This window comes from Ammodytes marinus (assembly GCF_949987685.1).
Source record: "Ammodytes marinus genome assembly, chromosome: 20".
NCBI classification, from domain to species: Eukaryota; Metazoa; Chordata; class Actinopteri; order Uranoscopiformes; family Ammodytidae; genus Ammodytes; species Ammodytes marinus.
In genome coordinates this window covers 7,697,701-7,717,290 of record NC_137224.1, presented here as the reverse complement: position 1 = coordinate 7,717,290, position 19,590 = coordinate 7,697,701, and the positions used below count along the sequence as shown (strand labels likewise).

Here is a 19,590-nt window from a genome sequence, read left to right as displayed (position 1 = left end):
ATTACCTCAGAGTTAAAAACAGAAACATATGTTTTGCAAAATTCTGTATAGAAATGTTTAGCTTGGCTTGTTTTAGGATTTACTAAATAACATTTGCTTTGTGTCTTCAAAAATCCAGGGTTCACCATTACAATTTTTCCTTAAGAGAAAGGCTTGACAGATTACAAATGTTAACTGGATCTCCCTCCTGTTCATTTTGGGTCTTTACTTCTTCTCATTATCATCCCATCTGATCGCACTACACCATCCTATGAATGTCTCATGACACATATAAATATAATTAGCTGCATCAAAGCACTGGTATTATTGCAACGTGTGACAGAAACAAGACTTGTCGTGTCATCCTCTTGCATTAGATCACCTGCTTCCCCTTTGCGTTTGCAGGCTTTTGTACCAAGCTGATTTATGAAAAGCCTTTATCACAATGGCAAGCCTTCAAACTGACGTCTGCCTGTAGCTCTTCCTGACTAATGAAATTACACTGAAGTCAATGAGCTCCGGTCCAGGAGAAATGAGCCGTGAATAGCCTATTGCTGTCCTGACGTGAACAGGTGGAACAGGCGATATTTGAATAATTTGATACAACAGCTGAATGACAGGTTGATCCTCAGCAGGTTGCCCGTGTTCAACAACAGCTTTAAACATCCTTTTCTATTGTAATCCGTCTTTATTAATAATTAATGAATATAATACTACTCGAATTCCCATGTTTTGTTGTTGTTGTTGTTGTTGTTGTTGTTGTTTGTATATGTTTCCGTGCGTAAAATGTGCGTAATTTGCATTTTATTCGTACAAAGGCTCTATCTTGAGTTGAAATAATGTGGTTATTTCAATTTACTGACAGGTGATTGCAATTTGGGCACGCCCCCCCCCCCCCCCCTCCCTCACTCCTAAAAAAAGCCATTTTCCTCTTTAATCTAATTGGATGATAAGTGGGTGCGTAATGTTGAGCCCGAAGGCAAAACGCTTGCGCGGCCTTTTTCTTTTGAGTCTATTCTCGTCACAGCCCCTCGCGGTTTCATCTCAAATCCCATTTGCTATTGTACCTGCCCAATAGCAGAGACCGAGCGCGTTTTAACTGGGATGGCATTTTTTATTTCATCATTACAATCCGGCGTAAATTGGACGCTGCAGTGATCTCTGCAGCTCTCTCACTCCGAACATCCTCAGTAGCTGGCCATTGTTTTTTTTTCAGTCTCTCACTCATATGTTTTGAACGCAGACTAAAACAAAACCGTTTTTTCGAGGTGTTTTTTATGCCCCTTGATAAGTTTTGATGGTGATCCACATCGGACAGTAGTAAACGGTGATGGCAGACTCTGATGCGCAGGAGACTCGCCAACCTGCAAAAGACTCGCCGTTCTCCATCAAGAACCTGCTGAACATTGAAGACAAGCCCACACTGAAGCCGAAAAGCTTCCTCGGCTCGTCCAAAGGAGTGTTTGAAAGCAGCTTCTTCTCTCGCCTCGGTGACTTGTCTTTTCCTCGATTTGACTTGCCCGCACAGAGAATTGGACTATCAGCGCAGTATTTAGAGAGAGCGTCTGCCTGGTGGTACCCATACGCACTCGGGACTCATCTGAGGAACGGAGGTAGGCTACATTTCATTGACTTTGTTCTGGTATTTAGATTAATTTGAAAGCAAAACGCTTATTATTCATTATTTTATATATGGGATTTAAACTATAGGCTACACCATTTAGGTGTTATTCTGTAGACCATATTGTACATCAAGAATTACTCTAATACTATTAACAAGAAAAACGCAGATTTAACTTATAGGCTACAAATTGAATGTCAATTATTAATTAAAAGGTGGTTGCCATTGCAGAACACCTGTTAAATGTTTTGATGATCAAATAGGAATACTGTTGTTGTTTTTTTGCAGGATCTGAGAAGGCCAGTCTAAGGGAAGCATCGCCGGCACCGGACTGCAGGCGCTCCCCGGATCTCCTAAAAAGTGACCAAGATGCCAAAGAGGAGAGCGCCGACGAAGACGTGGCTCTGGATGAGAGCGACTCGGAAGAGCCAAAGAAAGAAATACTAGACGAGGACGAGTGGCGGAGGAAAACGGACGAACTGGACTCCGAGCGGAAGCCGTCGTGTCGCAAGAAGAAGACGCGCACCGTGTTCTCCAGGAGCCAGGTCTTCCAGCTGGAGTCCACCTTCGACATAAAGCGCTACCTGAGCAGCTCGGAGAGGGCGGGCCTGGCAGCGTCCCTGCACCTGACCGAGACGCAGGTGAAAATCTGGTTTCAGAACCGCAGGAATAAGTGGAAGAGGCAGCTGGCCGCGGAGCTGGAGGCGGCCAACCTGAGCCACGCGGCGGCGCAGAGGATTGTGCGCGTTCCCATACTTTACCACGAGAATGGAGGAGTCCCGGAAACGGCCGGGGGCCCCACTGCAAACTCACCGCCGGGTCACAGCCAGTCACTCCTGGCGTTTCCCCATCACATGTACTATTCCCACCACCCGGTCCCGTTGCTGAGGCCTGTTTAACACTGATTGTGTTGTCATTGTGCGCTCCTGTACATATGTTTTTTAAACGAGAATGACCTTCATTTAAAAAATAAAATGTTGTATATTTTGTAGATTCAACGACACAATGTTAGGTCATACCTTATTATTATTATTATTATTATTATTATTATTATTATTATTATTATTATTGTTATTGTTATTGTTATTATTATTATTATTATTATTTTATATGTAATCACCCTTTATCCTGCTGTATCGACCTTGAGCAAAACTCAATATATTTCAGATCCAATAGTGTTACAATTGGGAAAATCCTAAATGATTATTTAATTATTATTTGTCACATTGTTAAAACTACATGCTCGAAAGTGGGTGTATATATTTTAATGTCTTCATTTTGAAAAAAAGAAAGAATTTGTCCATATGTATTTTGCAGAGATTTGTGTCAGTGTTTGTAGCAAATGTGGAATTTAATATTTGATATTTTCCAATATTGTGCAATACTGTTGGCTTCACATTAGGTTATACCAGCCTTTGTCACTTTTACATAACAAAAAAAAAGAAGAAAAAAAAGAAATCCGGTTTCTCTTTATAGACTACTGAGGACCATCATGTGATCCTTGAAAGAACTGCAGATGATTGGCGATTGTTTTAATGATTGTTTATTATCATTTTTGCTGGTCATTTCAAAGCCATGAAATAGCAACAAACAAAAAAAAATATCCTACGTTTTTGTCTATGGTTTTTCTCTATTGTTATTAAAATGCTGTATTATATGGTCTACAACCAGTAAAGATTTCGTTCCCAAAAAGGAAATGCATCTATCGTCAATATAATTGTGATGAACATGGGAAATTAATTATTTAATTATATGTCATGTGGTAAAGATCTTGGTTTTAAACATTTGTGAGGATGGAATGATCTTGAGAAAAAAGGCCTAGGCTACTTGAAGCGTGGCATTAAGGCTCATTTGGGATCTGCTAAGATTATGGTGCACTCCAAAATTAAATACCAAAATTAAATAATTAAAGTTAATTCATCTTGGCCATCGTTTTAAATCTAATGGCTTGAGAGATTTTGAGCGATGATAACGTTTAACTTTTAGGTGTAATAGCCCACACAGCTTCATTTTTTGGCTACATAATTTGGGATTTTATTTTAACCTATGCAGGTGGAAATAGGCCCTCACACAACCGCACATCAAACATGGACAGTAAACGAGGGATTTGTTTAGCAGTTATTTAGGTTTAGCAGTCAGTCGTTGTGATTTTTTTTCACAAATTATAACGATATATTAGCCTTTGTTTAAAGCCGCAGCAACATTTCTTTATCGGTGGCTTTATCTGTTGGCAATAAACTGTAGTCTATATTCTATTATTAGACCTTTTTGTGCGAAATAAAACCCTGAAGGAAGGACACACACGGATAGCCTACAGTAGGCTACATATCATACAGCTTGGATATAGGCCTATATAGCTTATCCCTGGGACTTTCCAAAAGCATAACTCAGCCAGTCGACCAGATAAAAAAATAATAGTTTAATATTCATAAAGGAAGATTCTATTTGTAGGATAACCCAAACCAATTGTTTTTAATTAAGTGCATCACATTGTAGGATCTAATTCTTAGAAAATATTCATAGCCTACAACAAATCCATCTTGAACCACAAATGGAGAGAGAGAGAGAGAGAGAGAGAGAGAGAGAGAGAGAGAGAGAGAGAGAGAGAGAGAGAGAGAGAGAGAGAGAGAGAGAGAGAGCTGTCCCCTGTCATGTGACCTGGGTTCATACAACGGAAAACACGGTTGGGGTTAAATCAGCCAATCACATCGCAGGCGGGAACTTGAACATTCGTCTCGACCAATCAGCATCCTCGTGAGACAACCTGGAAACAACGGTAGCGCTAGCAAGGGAGTTAGCTTTGAGCCAGCCCGCATTGCTCCGTAGCCTATCACATGTTTTATATAAATGTTACATTTTATCTTTAATGAATGCGTAAATAATTGTTCTCATTGAAGAAACGAATCAGTGGAGTTTGACCGAAACAAAACATGGTGGTAAGTAAGCTGAAACGCCGTGCTTTTCTTCAGTGTTACAAGCTAGCGTTAGCACACACTGGCGGGCTCTGTGTATTTGCTGGATGTAACGGAACAAGTCGTCTTGACATAATGAGATGATAGCATTCAGATAGAAAACCAACTTAGTAAAGTTTTTTATTTCAACAGAAAACCATGTCATTTAGTTTGAATGGTAGCAAGTCAAATTCTTTTCGGGGCTAGCTATTCCACTTTCTCCGAGCTAGGCTAACAACAAACAGGAGAGCCATTGATCCAGCAGTACACCAGGAGCAAACTCCCAGTGTATTTCTGCAGAATTAAAATTCAAATAGTAATTTTTCAGCCATAAACGTGGATATACACATGTTTGATTAATCTACGTTATCGTCATTCATTTGGAAATCAGACGTGTGTGATCTCACAAAAAAAGTGATCTAAAGCTGCAGCGAAAGATTTTGGAAATTTTTTTGTACTAGTGCCACCCAGAATACGACAGGTATTTACTCTGCTTTAGCTCAAAGCAAACATTTTTATATGATAACACATCTGCATGTTATGGTTTTATATAATGTTATGAATGTCTAAGTTATCGATAGGTCACTTTAGGTTTACCAGTGAAGAAGACTCATGACCTTTTATAGCCACCAATTGTGTCAGTGGCAGCAGTGGTTTAGTTTTAGTTAATCTTGTTTGGGTGAAGTTGTACCATGAATACAACAGGGGATGAACACCATACCACTGTAGACATTGCATTTGTGTATCTAACATTGCCTTCCTGAAGCATATTTAAAAAGTGTTGTTGAACTAGAATTCCCATGAATTCATGGATTGTACGGTGTTGTGTCCGCCACTCTATACATTTTTCTATTAAGATATTGTTAATACATCAGTCCGGTCTTTGTAGGTACATTTTAAATATTTTTTAAATTTTTTGGGGCAGATGACGGGCTCAAATGAATACAAACTGAACCAGGGGCCAGAGGACAGCATCTCTGCTGTCAAGTTCAGCCCCAGCACAACCCAGTTCCTGCTGGTGTCCTCGTGGGACTGCACCGTCCGTCTCTTCGATGTGGGAACCAACACAATGCGGATGAAGTACCAGCACTCAGCTCCAGTCCTTGATTGTGCTTTTTATGTAGGTCACACATTTCTACTTTATCTTCCTTTATTTGCCATGTCAAAGCATAGATAACACAAATAACGTTCTTCTTTTACTTGCAGGACCCAACACATTCTTGGAGCGGAGGTTTAGATTCCCAATTAAAAACTCATGATTTGAACACAGACCAAGGTATGTCACAGACCTGCCAAGGACTTATCAAAAAGGTTTCGGGCAGTATCACTCAAACCTGTTGCAGATCTGCATATCTCTGTGATTAATTTGCTGTATGTATATTTATGCTACTGTCTTAATATTATCTTTAAACAGATACAATAGTTGGAAGTCACGATGCCCCCATTCGTTGTGTGGAATACTGCCCAGAGGTTAATGTCATGGTAACGGGTAGCTGGGACAGATCGGTTCGACTGTGGGACCCAAGGACACCCTGCAATGCTGGCACCTTCGTTCAGCCTGAAAAGGTAGAGCTACAGACACACACTGTAACGGTGCAGTAAATGTGAGCTAGTTTTGATTCAAGACAGTTTTGCACAAACATCTAAACAACTTCCAGCCTTATAGTCTCTCTGTGCATGTTTCTTTTGCCAGTAATTAATTAATTATTAGATTAGGGAAAATATAACATTTTCCTCATATCATGTAATTTTTTCAGAAATACCAACACTGGTGCACAACAGGGTAGCCATGAAGGATGCACTGTACCTTTTTTAAACGAATTTGATTTTGGTCTAAATTTGCTGTTGAAATATTTTATGTTCAGTGGTGAAAGTGTTGTATCTTCATTATGACTCATGCATTGTTGCCTCTGTATTTTGCTGTGTTGTATCAATCTCTTGTCTCACACTTGTCGTCTTTTGTGAAAGGTGTACACCCTGTCTGTGGCTGGAGACCGGCTGATCGTAGGCACAGCTGGAAGACGAGTCCTGGTGTGGGATTTGAGAAACATGGGCTACGTTCAGCAAAGAAGAGAGTCCAGTCTCAAGTACCAGACTCGCTGCATCAGAGCCTTCCCCAACAAACAGGTACACTTTGAATTAGAATCAACCTTCTATCAATTGCTGTGGGTACACAGTTCTAAAGAAGGATACAGACAAATGTTTAAAACTTGACTTGATAATTGGCTTTCTAATAAAGCCTCATGTTACAGATACACATTCCTCTGTTAATGTAAAGATATTGGATGGTAACTTCATATTTTCTGCCTCGGCTCCCAGGGCTATGTGTTGAGTTCAATCGAGGGCCGTGTAGCCGTGGAGTACCTGGACCCGGGCCAGGAGTTTCAGAAAAAGAAGTACGCCTTCAAGTGCCACAGGCTGAAGGAGGAAGGAATCGAGCAAGTTTACCCTGTCAATGCCATCTCCTTTCACAGCATTCATAACACCTTTGCCACAGGTACGGCTGGCTAGTTAGTACTTGATAGAAGCATTTACTTATTTCTATATATTATATATTACTGCTCTATTGAAGAGACTCAAGGTCCATTTAAAAGGCATACAACACACATACAGGTATTAAGACAACAAAACACTTGCATCAATGTTTCCACATAGGTGACTGGATTCATACAGTACTGAAACAAGGATTTGACGGCATCATAATAACAGAATAATTATGTTTAGCTCGTTTCTGTAAGTAACGGGGCAATCTGTTCTTATGAAGCACGGCTTTTTTTCCTATGACCTTCAGTATTGAACTCTCAAGGTGGCACGAGGAAGCCCCAGTTATTACAGATCCATATCTCGACGACACAGTAAAATGGCCTAAAGTCTTTTGACGATCCGTTTCCTTTGATGGTTGACCTTGAGCCCCGTCCTTCCAACAGGTGGCTCCGACGGCTTCGTGAACATCTGGGACCCGTTCAACAAGAAGCGCCTGTGTCAGTTCCACCGCTACCCGACCAGCATCGCCTCGCTCTCCTTCAACAACGACGGCACCTTGCTGGCCATCGCCGCCTCCTACATGCACGAGAAGGGAGACATAGCCCACCCCGAGGACGCCATCTATATCCGCCAAGTCACAGACGCCGAGACCAAGCCCAAGTGAGTCTTCCTCACGTATGTCCCTTCCTCTTCCTCACTCAGTTTATATGACTACTCACTGAATCTGCTGGCTGCTGCATAAACAAGGTGCATGACACGTCCACCTGCGGCATATGCTGATCCGTATCTCTGTCCGTCCACTTTTCAATATCCGACAGTTGAGAGATAAAAAACTTGAAAATCCTCTCACCGTTCTTTGCTGTCGTAAGTTTGTACACTCGGTGACTAGATAAATGGAAACCTGCAGCACACTAGACTAGAAATAAACATAAGGCAATCAGTGTTTTATTTTATCTCACAAAATACTGTAACGCAGCAAACGGTCCTTTTTAAAAAGCTGGGACAAGTGAATATTTGGAATGTTTGTTTAAAAAAATAATCAACAGAAAATGTATTATACAAATTGTTAAGATACATACAATCTACAGAGTCACAATGTTATTTATAATCTAAATAAGCAGCTGTGTGCAGTAATATTCATGGATGAGAATTTACTGACTTCCATTTTAATGACAAGTGGCATTGATCTGTTGTCTCCTGTTTTTGGTTTTCAGGTCAACCTAAGTTCTTCTTGGAACGGTTCCTTCTGCGTATGAAGCCTCATTTGGGTTTTCTGCTGGCATCCAGTGTAATATTACAATATTGTTTCCTGTCATCCCTCTTTCTATTATAATACAAACGTTTTTCTTTCTTGTAAGTAATGTTTCTGAAAACTTTTCTTCTCTTCTCTGGCTGTTGTTAAATATTTCATTGTTTTAATGTATTTTCTGACAGCCCGCTTGGGTTTTTCTTGAATAAAACTGATTTTATATCAACCTTTTGACATTTTGTGCTTGGTTATTTTTGTGCCGTCAAACCCGAATGGTTAGTTTCATTTCATGATAATCCTGGGTGTTTCTTAGGATGGAATAAGGTTTAATAGGGACACCGAAGCTGTTCTCCAAGTTTGAAACTTGCAATTATATAAAACAAAAAAAAGTAAACTCAAAAGTTGTCCAACAGCTTAAGTTTATACATAAACTTTTGGCACTTTTACTACCTTCGAAAGAAAACCCGAGTTATGTCTGGAATGTGTAAGGGCAGAAGCTGTTCACTTGATGTGTTGAGGGAAAGCGATGATCCACTCGTCTTTGCCGAGGGCTCCACTTGCCCTGAGACAGTGACCCTGTGCTGATAGACATCAGAGGTCTGCGGCCTTAAAGCAGATCCTGCTTTTTATTGTGGGGCAAAACTGGGAGAAACCCTCTAAACTGGATGACCTGGACATAGACTGGGATGGGGGAAAAAGATTCACACTGAAATAAAATTATCATGAGGCTCATTTCTACATTTCCATTGGTAACCTGTTGAGTTACGTGAGTTGTACATTCATGTTTACCAGTGCAGGTGCATTGTATCATTGTCCAATGAATCCATCCATTTACACCCCTACTATATTCATGATTTAACTACATGGTGGAACTGTTTTGAACTATTTCTGATAACTGTATACAGAGATAAAACAATCATAACTCTAAGTTCGAAGCTTTGAACTAATTCTATGAACCGGAAGATGATTCAAGCTACTAATACTTTGCTGACTTTATCTACTGTGGTTTTTTTGCAAGTGATGACACTGGTGACAGTCGAATGCAAGGTAGACCCTTTTTAAAGCAGTATTAAGCATTATATGAATGGGAATAGTGAGCATACAGCCAGTGCCCTGCAAAAGTCTAAGTGGTGTATCCCCCCCCACCCCCTCAGTTCAGATTTTTCAATTGCAACTAATGTGATTTTCTGCAGCCCTTCAGCCAAAGCAGCAGAGAAGATATAGATGTCAATTATTCTATTTAAGAGCTCCAATTTTTTCTAATGGCTCTATCTGCCTCGGCGGTATCCTGGAAATGATTAGTTCGGATCGGTTAAATGATGTAACTAATTCCCATGATTGCCGATAATGAGTCCATCTTTTGACGTTGGATTATGACTGCAGCTTAATATGAAATGGCATTCATTTTGCCACATAATGACTGCCCCGTGGAGCAGACGGAGAATGGCCATGGGGGTGTGTGTTTGTTGTTTGGGGGCTACAGCCAATAACCTTGTTTCCTCTCATCTTTGGCTTCCGCTAAATTGGCAAATTGAGTTCTTTGAGTGTGCATTAAAACTGTTAAGGTTTTTCCTTGTCCGTATTGGATAGCTGTTTTTATAGGAAAAAGTAATTTAGGTAACAATGATTCCCCCCTGGTGCATTAAAGCAATCAGTACGTTATGCTACCTTAACACAGTTTGTAAGGAGTAACAAATGTAGTCCTTTTTATTATTCAGCTCCTTTTTGAAGGATTTATTAGGTTAAGTAATTTAACAAATTTCAGGGGATAAATCTGCGGAATTATCTATCAGCATCTTCCTCTAAGCCTGTCTCCACTGTGTTCTCTCCAGGGTTTATTTAGTATTTGTTCCCTCAGCAAAGCTACCCCCCCAGTTTACTAAATCTGTGGTCTTGTGGCAGGGCTCTGGTTTCCCACTGCCGAAGTGTTGCAGACACTTTGGCTCTACATGAAACCGTTACATGACAATTAAAATGGGTGATTGTGCTCCAACAGCCTGTCATGTGCATTTAACCCAACCACAAAAAGGCTCTTATGTTCACTCAAGAGGGCACAGATGACCTTCAACCAGACACCTTATCTTCCAGGACCACACTCTAATATTATATCAGGCAGAGGATACATATCGTACTGAGCAGAAATGGTGGGAAATCACATGATGCATCAGGGAAATATTGACAGCGTTCCGTGTTATGGTTTGTCTTCTGTTTCAATGCCACATACTGTACATACTGCAGACCTATTACACACAGTGACACCATGCAATAATGCGCTTTCTGCTTCTGTTCAAGTTCATTTACGATTTCAATCAATAAGGAGGAAGCTATTCTGTCTTCCTTTTTCTTTAAAGAAAAAACAGCATTGTTTTATTTTATGACACTATCTGTATACACATCAACAATGAATCGTTGCTTTGTAAGGCGTTCTCGTATTGGAAAAACTGATATATATATTGATGGAAGCAGTTCTTTGTGATAATGATCTTATCTCAAAAAGGAAGTGTGTGTGTGTGTTTAATTGATTTATTTTGTTTATTTTTTAGTATAACTGTCTTGCACAAACAAAAGGTTTAAGATTTGTGGCTGCAACTTTTTATTAAAGCATAGGCTATAATATACTATGCTACATACAGTAGATATATAAAAAGTCGATATTTTGTGTGGCAGTGTGGCTGGTAGGCTACAAATCCTCTTCCACCATGGAAGGGGTGGACAGTAGTTATCGTCTGTGTGTTAAATATGAAGCAGCTATACAGTCAGCATCAGTTGACTCACTTTGTCATTAAAGGTGGAGTCAGTGATTCTGGAGAACGCTAGTCAAAATCACTCCTGTTCAAAATCCGTGAATATCTCCTCATGACCATAAAGTATCAAGTGTTGTTACACAGCCTACTCTCTATAAAAACGGGTATGTTGCTAGCTACAGTGCATAAACCCTTTGTTTACATACCAGTTTACAGAGCCTGGCTGTGTATTAACACCAGATTCTTCTTCAGCGCACACACAGTGTGGACAGGTAGCAGATCTTTAAGGAGATATTCCATGATTATGACAAAAAGTGTTCCCCAGAATTGCTGACTCCACCTTTAAGTCTACAGTCATACATTGTACAGTGTAACAGTGGTAGTTAAACTGTGGTGGTGCTCTTACTAATGCTATATTAAAAAATGGTTTGAATTTTAGTAAACATAGATGTAAAACAATAGGCTTTTTTAATATGAATAGGAGTCAATATATTTCAGCAACATAAGTCAGACAATGGTGTTAGCCTTTATAGTCAACGTTAAAGTGGTTCATTCAGACATGAACACCCATAGGCTTTATACTATGGCATTGGACTGGGCCAAACTTAACATCCTGGTATTCTACTTTATAGGGTTGGCGCCCTGTTGCCAGAACATCCCAGCTGGGGGAATGAAACCTGAGCCACCGCACCTCACTCAGAGCTCCCCCACCCCTCTCTGCCCCGGGGAGGCTTTTAAAGAGCTTTGGTGGGCAAGACAACATCTCCTCCAGAGCATTGTAGTTACATTAGACCCCTAATTAGATGGGTGAAGCTCAAGGCCATGTAACCCACTGCTAGGTGTCACACTCGCAGCCATCCATCTCTTTACAGGCTGGGGTAGGCAGGCAGGCAGGCAGCATGGTGCCGACCACTGAAGGGGGACTCTCACCTGGGAGACGGGCTATAGTAAATCAAACATCCTTGTGTGTGACAAGGGGCGGCGGGTCACAGATTTTGGGGCTCGAGGTTCCACTTTGGCTCCTAGGCTTTGTGCTGCAGATTAATCATTTGGTAATGTGTGGGGTTGGTGTTTTAGAATCAGGGCCTGCGAAACCAGGCATGAATGAAATATGGTAGTATTGTAAATTTAGATTACACGTTTTGGCAATAGAGAACCACAACAATATCCAGGGAAATTTACTTTTTCACAGACTGAAACATCTCAGCCATTGGATGAATTGCTATTACATTTGTTAAAGGCATTCACGTCCTCCTCAGGATGAATTATAGTCACATCCATTATTCTTACACCAGCATCAGGTCGAAATAACACTGTGTCTAAGACTTTGTTTTGTGACCAAATACCTGCAAACACTAATGGCATTAGCCTCAGGTGCAGCCTATTTTGCCTATAAGTAAATTTTAGCATGCTAAGAGGCTTATTTTAAGTGTTACGGCTGACTAATTGTTTCTACATATTTAACTTCATAGCACGCTCAGACTATTAAAACATTAATCCGTAACTTGACTTCCCTGAAAAGGCAGGAAAACAGATTGTCTAGGAAACATTCACTTCGAAAGGTAAATTATGGAAATTGATGCGTTGGGGCGAAACAAAAATACGGCTTTCGAATCAGCTTTCATGCCACCGGTCAAACTGATGAATGTATGTATGAAGAAGGTGAGGGCAGTCGGTGCATCAGGGTCATGTAGGAGAATGTATGGCCAGGGGGTACCACAGCTGCAGAGACTAAAGGGGAAAAGACAGAAAGAGTGAACTCTTATTTTGGACTTTGGCTCGCCCGGTAAAAGGGAACTGCTCAGCCCTTTAACAAGTGAAATACAATATTTCATGCATAGTACTGATTGATTGAACACCTTTCCCATGTACGGTGTCATATTGTACCATATGGTTGGCTTGGTTTTTTCCGCCAGTGAAACCACAAGCACTTACACATAACCGATCAGGTCCTCATAGAGAGCCACCTGTCAGGCTGTGTGAGAATCTGACAACATATTCCACTTGAAAACATAAAACCTGTTGCATTGTTTGGCTGATTTGCGGTCGAGGTTATCCCCATTTAAAACGAAATCGGATTGCAGGCCCTTTTCAGGCTAGCCTCTTTGTATACACTCTCCATGTCTATGAGGCCCTCTGTGCTCTTTAATGGGTTCATGGCCACAGGGCAAGGGTTACAGTTTGTCCTTCCTGCAATTAGCATTCACGGCTAGCTTAGCAGAACTAATGCACCACATCTTTGAGGCTCAGGTTCCCTGTGCGCCTCTTTGAGTGACTGCGGGCAAGATTTAACTGACTCCTTGTATCCCATTTCAACCTGCTTTATTAAATGTCACTGGCAAAATCCCCCAAAGAATACCATTTCAAGCCGACTATTATCAGCCAATTAAGTGTGGGTGACACAACTGAGGACACGGATAAACTTGTGCTGTCGTTTGCAGATGCATAATAAAGCCCGTATCGGCACATTCTCCATTTAAATCCATTTTTACATTACAGGTCAATGTGGGCCATTTGAGTTCCATTGTCGAACTATGATTGTTCCTCATGAATATGTGCCTCTGTTTTGTCACGATTTTCTTTCCCCCCGTGACATTTAGGTCAAGACCCTATGATCTCATTGCAGTTTTTCAGTACACAGGGAACTTGGCTATTGTGCTAGCCAGTCGTGGGCCGTGGGGATCTCATGGGTCTTAAGTGACAACACTGTTAAAACGAAGCCGCTCGGAGCTGTTTTGCTATTCATGCTATCAGCTTTGTCTGTGTTGTGTAATATTACACAGTTTATGTGTGAGTCGGTGGGTGTTTATGTAGGTTGAGGCGAATAAGTAGGCTGTAATGTCAACACACCTTTTGACAAATGTCTAAAGGTGAATTATAACAAAAAACAATGGGGTCCAACAAAAAAGGCACATTCAAAAAGGCTGTTGATTGCCTCTACACTTAATAACTTTCTTTCTTCTTCTTTATCAAACACTTCTTATAAAATACAAGTCACAAAATGCCATAAAAAATACATAAAACCAATAAAATGCTTCTATCTGAGCAAAATAAAACACAAATTCAGTGAGTTTTGCTAAAGCACATTTAAACACATGATTAAAACATTTTTTTTTCCATAATCTATTTCATGATCCAGATTTTTTTTCAGTCATCATGAGGGTGAAATGACACAGTTCTCAGGTCATAATTACTTGTTCAACTTCCCAGAACTGGAGTTGTATGAGAAAACCAATAGGGAATGTTCAATGTTACTGCTAGTTAATGGTATACTTATCATGCGGACAGTTAATGTTTTGCCTGTGTGTTTAAATAGGGACAAATCTATGTTATTGAATATGAAATACATTTCCTAAGTGCATTCTGTCTGATAGATCAGCGGCTGCAAAGCATTACTGAGTCGAATCAATGAAATACACAAAAATAAAGAGGTGCTCTCATAAACAGCTTTTGATTATCAGACATTACAAACTCTTTTGAATTCAGTGAAGTGAAATAGTGTGTGGTCCCATCGACTCAAATGCAGATTAAGTAAACTAATGTGAATACAGAGATCAATGCATTCACCCAGTGATGTTTGTGTGCGTAGAACGCCAATGCATCGAGGACTCTGGTCCTAACTCATCATTGTCTGCACATTATATTATTATTGATGGCTCTTGCCTCGGGGCTGGTCCATTTATTTTTCAGATTTGTGACAGTGCTGGATGGAGGTTTACTCTGCTGCCGTGCCAGCAGCCCTCTCTCTCTCTCTCTTATTTCTCTATTGATCATAATACCTCCCGATAATCTGGCGGCCTGACACATTTGACAACATTATGTGGAACAGGTCAGAGGACAGCGCTAATGAAACTGAATGATGGATGTCGTTAGTCGTAGCATTAACCTTGCTGATAGTTGTCACAGGCAGGCACATTTACCCACATGTACCGTGACCCCGCAGAGCCTGCTGGGACTTTCATAAAAAAGAAAGATAAATGGCCGAGCATTCATTGAAGTGGTCCGGAGGCAAATATGAAACATAATAAAACATCACAATGTGCTGCATTCAGTTCAGCAAGATGGATTAAAACTGGGATTTGGTTGTCTAGGTTGCTTATATTGTTGTTTTCAGAGTATTTAAATGGTCATGTTTCAATGTGAAGCAGACTACAAGTTGAGATAAAGTCACTTAAATTATTTTAGATAGATATAACAAAATGCATAACGAAATATTGCATTTTCAATCAAATTTCAGCAGGTTTTAAACGTCTCCCAGATAAGGCCTATTCACCAAAACCATGCTTATTTCAATGGAGCTTCTGTTCTGTTATCGGTTTAGTAAAAAAAGAAAAACATGTTTGGAGGGATGAAAAGAGCAGCATCAGGTCTGCTTGAAGCAAGAATAGCGTCCTTTGGAAATAATTTCTATCAAACTCCAGATATATTTTGGCTGAATAGTCAACAGAATAGATGTTTAGGTCGTCACAGGGAGAAATTAAACCTCACATATGAACGTCAGCACTCTACCATTTATCCAAACTGGATAACAGCGAGCAGATATTTCACATTGCTGGGTTTCTGTCGAAGTCTTGGAAAGGCAGTATTGGAAAAATGACATTGTAAAAAAATAAAATCACATTCTGTTGTGAGCACTGTGAGTGAAGTCGTAAGAGAGAGGTCTGCAACACCAGGCGTGAAGTGAGCTGTACATGACTGCCAACTCTATCTGCTCTGCTCCTCTCCACTCCATCCATCCCGCCTGGCTAATGTATCCCTCTCAATAGCCGGCTACAAGGGGAGAAAAGATCTGCTTGTGTGAAGCACAAAAAGCCCCACCGCGGCCACGTTCGCAGCAGTAATTGGCAAGGAAGCTTCATTTCATTCACTCCTGTATGCCTTTTGTGTGGCTGTGTTTTTTTATTTTTTACAAGTGCAGTGCTTTTTAGGGTTGTTTTAAAAATGGTAAATTTCTGCAGCCCCCTGCCATAATTGTTTTATTGGGGGGACTACACAATTGAAAGACTCTTTCTTTTCCATCTTGATTTTGGACACTCTTCTTGTTTTTGGAAGAGTATTAATCGTTAAGCCCTTTAATAGTGTCTTGATGATTCTTTTGAGCACCCTACTTTATTTTGAACATCTGCACGAGGTGGAAAAACATTTAATCTCTTTTGAATCTTCCTGCTTTCACACTCTGAAAGCTTTGATGCTGCTCGGTAAAGTAGCGGTCACAGAATAGGGGGTTGGTGGGCATTAGAGGGGCAGCCATGTCTCCTTTCATCATCGCATTGTAGAAGTTGTATAAAAGCCTGCAAAATGTAGCTTGTTGTTATGTTTTCACCCACAATTACACCTTCTAAAATACATTAAGAGATTTTTTGTTCTCTACATTACCTTGGTGCATTTTTTCTTTCCTCTCAAGCACTCTTAACCTTCTGAATGATACATCGGCTTTGTATGAATGCTGCTGCTAAGAAAGGTCTTAGGGGAAATATCGATCTAGTTTTTCAGGTGCAATTCAGTAACTTTCTATATATATATATATATATATATATATATATATATAGATAATGGATTCTGTAAGTACGCCGATTTACCTGTTCACAGCCATTTATACAGCTCTAACAGTGTTGAATGCAGTGCATTAACCCGCTAAAAATAAAGCCAGGTCCTTTGTGATTCTTTGTCACAGGCTGCATATCAATGAGTTGTGAGCATCACTGATTTATTTCCATTCTCAGTTTGTTTCACTTTAAAAACGTGCCTTAGTGGGTTAAACTGTAATTAACAAGAAAAAATAAAAAGTCAGGGACCTATGTTCTCAAAGTTGAGAAGAATGTCAACAGTTCTTATCGGGACTATCTCTTAAGTATAAAGTAGTTTGAGTGAAAACTGTTGACAGCAGGGTCTTACTCTGGGATTATCCAGAGTAACCTGTAACATTGAAACATCTCAACAACTATTGGATGGGATTGCTGTTGAAATTGGGTTCTGACATTCATGGCGCACAGACAATGTGTCCTAATGCCTTTGATTTGTGGTTTGTTAGATGTAATGAGAATTGTTGGATGAATTAGAATGCTACATTTATGGGGCCATTAACCTCTCATTCAGGAAACAGCATGAAATGTAAAATTCTAATTTGTCCAAAAGTGCTAAACTAAGATTGGGACAATGGTAAACATGTTACCTGCCATATTAGCATGCAGCAGTGTTACTAGCAGGACTATAAACTTTTAGGGTTGTTTACATTTTCTTTATTATTACTGAAAACAAAACAACTATATTGACCTACATTGTATATGGGTGAAGGTTTAAATATTTGGTGAATATCTCAAAAACTAGGGCAAGTTAAACCAATCTCTTCCGTATTAATAGATACCAAATACCACTTCAGTGTGAAAATACTCTTTTTAAATGTGGGTGAAATGACCCTTTAAGCTTAGTTACGGTGTCTAGTTCTAGAACTGATAGAGGAAATACTTTAGTAAAACAGAGGGATGACAGGTCAATAAGAGATGCATAATAATCATTAACTGCTAATTATGAGTGCTTTGGCAGTTTCAGTGCAGTGAGGTGTTCACAATATGTTTATAAAGGGGAACTATAAAAGCCAAGAGTCATTCCTAACCGTTTCACCGCTTAGAGTACACAAAGCTATTTTCGTGGGGGTTGTACTCTCAGTACAACACAATCCCAATTCTAGGGCCCTTTACAGAGGCAACAGGCTTGCATCTCAGAAAATATTACAGTTAAAAAAAAATGTATTGACCTCCGTCTTTGGATGTGCTTGTCACTCTATGGCTGTTAAACCACACCTGAATTAAAGCAGTTGACAGGAATTGTTTCAACTGTTTTGAAACGGAAAACAGTTATGTCATTGAATAATGAAACATATGAATGTAGCTATCTCGCGGAGGATTTCCAAATAAATTACTGTGGTGGAAACAGTTCCTTCGCATAAGTCACTCCAGAGGGATCAGACTCTCATTTCCAGGCTGCTCTACAGTTCCATGTTCTGCACAAAGGAAAGGTCAAACAGGTCACCTGACCTGACAACCCTGGGCAGGTGCTAAATGGCCACAGGTCAAAGTTGGACACGTTGGCTGTGTCTTGATTCAGAGACCACGCACTTGGTAGGACGCAGTCTCGCGGTCTATGAAGGCTATAGCCTATGAAGGCCGATTTTAAGGCCGGTTTTAAGGCCAACGAGCCTTGTTAAACGAGACGGTCTCCGCAGGTCTCCGTTTACGAGCATTTCCGGTTTACGTAACAAGCCGTTACCTTGCGTGACGACTCGCCGCTCCTGTGCTGCCTAGCAACCCTGATTGCTGCCAACGGAGACAGCCCTGTCAGCGGAGGAAAAAAGAAAAATAAGTTGTCTACCAGACGAAAAGAAAAAAAAGTACAAGAAAAAAAGAAAGGAAGATAAAAGTTAAGAAGATGGAGCAACACGTTGCTGTTTTGTTATTTTTATTTTATTTTATGCAATCTCTGAAAAAAACGCAATGAATCTTGGGATATGTTGGGCCACGAAGGATACATCTGATGCAGCCTTCAAAACTGCTTCAAAACCGTGAAACGAAGGCTGCATTTCACGACCGCATATGAGGAGTCTTGCAAGGAGCCTTGCAAATGGGACAGCCTTTGCGCGCCGCTATGACGCAATCGGTCTTCAAATGCAGCCTACGAGGCCGGTTCCAAGACCGCAACCCCTGAATCAAGACACAGCCATTGTCTGACTGCAGGGTCAAAACTTTTAGTTATTGGACATTGGGCTCACAAAGCCTCTCTATACGTCAACACACGTAACTTAAAGGTGGAGCCATCTCAAGAATGTTTATTGTCAAATCAGGGAAACGATTCGCTACCTGTCCGTACTGTATTTGCCATAAAAAAAATCAGTTTTAATAGACAGCTTAGGTTCTCTAAATTGGTATGTTAACAAAGGGCATGTAAACAAAGGGGCCCACTGTAGCTAGCAACAAACCCGTTAACAGAGCCTAGGCTGTGTGCTAACACCAGATTATTTTTTACGCAGTACGGGTAGATAGCAGACCTGCCGGACCATGAGGAGATATTCACCGATTTTGACAAGAAGTGATTAAGACAACAAGCTTTCTCCAGAATCGCAGACTCCACCTTTAAAGATTGCCATTACTCCTATCTGTAGGTTACATTACATGACGCACATAGGAGAACAACTTCATATTTACAGCTGATTCTATTGTGCTATGGATTCACCTTAACTCGATATCCGGGAGGGTTTCCGTTTGAACAGAACCCTCATTGATTCAGTTTCCAGAGGAATTGCGGCCTGGATCAGTTTACCTTGTTACCTTGTCACACTATGTTCTGGTCTGATCTCCATGTGCATTTCCGCTCAGCTTCCCCTCCCTCTCGCCACCACACTGCCCGACAGAGCTCGCATTGTCCCCTAGACCAGTCATCCGTTCCTAATATCCAGTCTTTTACCGCATACTTCCAAAGGGCAGAGTGAGCCATGCCCCCCCATCTCTTAAAACGAGGCTTTGACCAAACCCTACAGCCCAGTATAGTGACACACCAGGTAGAATACTA

The 19,590-nt window shown here is 40.5% G+C and overlaps 2 protein-coding genes across 3 annotated transcripts; both read left to right on the top strand.

Annotated features, from left to right (window-relative positions):
- Positions 1 to 1,309: 1,309 nt before the first annotated feature.
- On the top strand, positions 1,310 to 2,499 carry hmx3b (H6 family homeobox 3b; the record flags this gene model as incomplete). Its single annotated transcript, XM_080048935.1, has 2 exons — positions 1,310 to 1,592; positions 1,889 to 2,499. 2 exons carry the CDS (start codon positions 1,310 to 1,312, stop codon positions 2,497 to 2,499), a joined length of 894 nt encoding a protein of 297 aa, XP_079905061.1.
- Positions 2,500 to 4,371: 1,872 nt separating this feature from the next.
- On the top strand, positions 4,372 to 8,505 carry bub3 (BUB3 mitotic checkpoint protein). 2 transcript variants are annotated; one of them, XM_080048931.1, is made up of 8 exons: positions 4,372 to 4,536; positions 5,477 to 5,671; positions 5,758 to 5,827; positions 5,966 to 6,117; positions 6,520 to 6,678; positions 6,871 to 7,048; positions 7,479 to 7,695; positions 8,250 to 8,505. In XM_080048931.1, the coding sequence occupies exons 1-8, from the start codon at positions 4,531 to 4,533 to the stop codon at positions 8,257 to 8,259; spliced, it is 987 nt and encodes a 328-aa protein (XP_079905057.1). In that variant the 5' UTR covers positions 4,372 to 4,530; the 3' UTR covers positions 8,260 to 8,505. The 2 variants fall into 2 exon arrangements, with proteins under 2 accessions (XP_079905057.1, XP_079905058.1); XM_080048932.1 differs by having other exon boundaries at positions 7,479 to 7,710.
- The last annotated feature ends 11,085 nt before the right edge of the window (positions 8,506 to 19,590 follow it).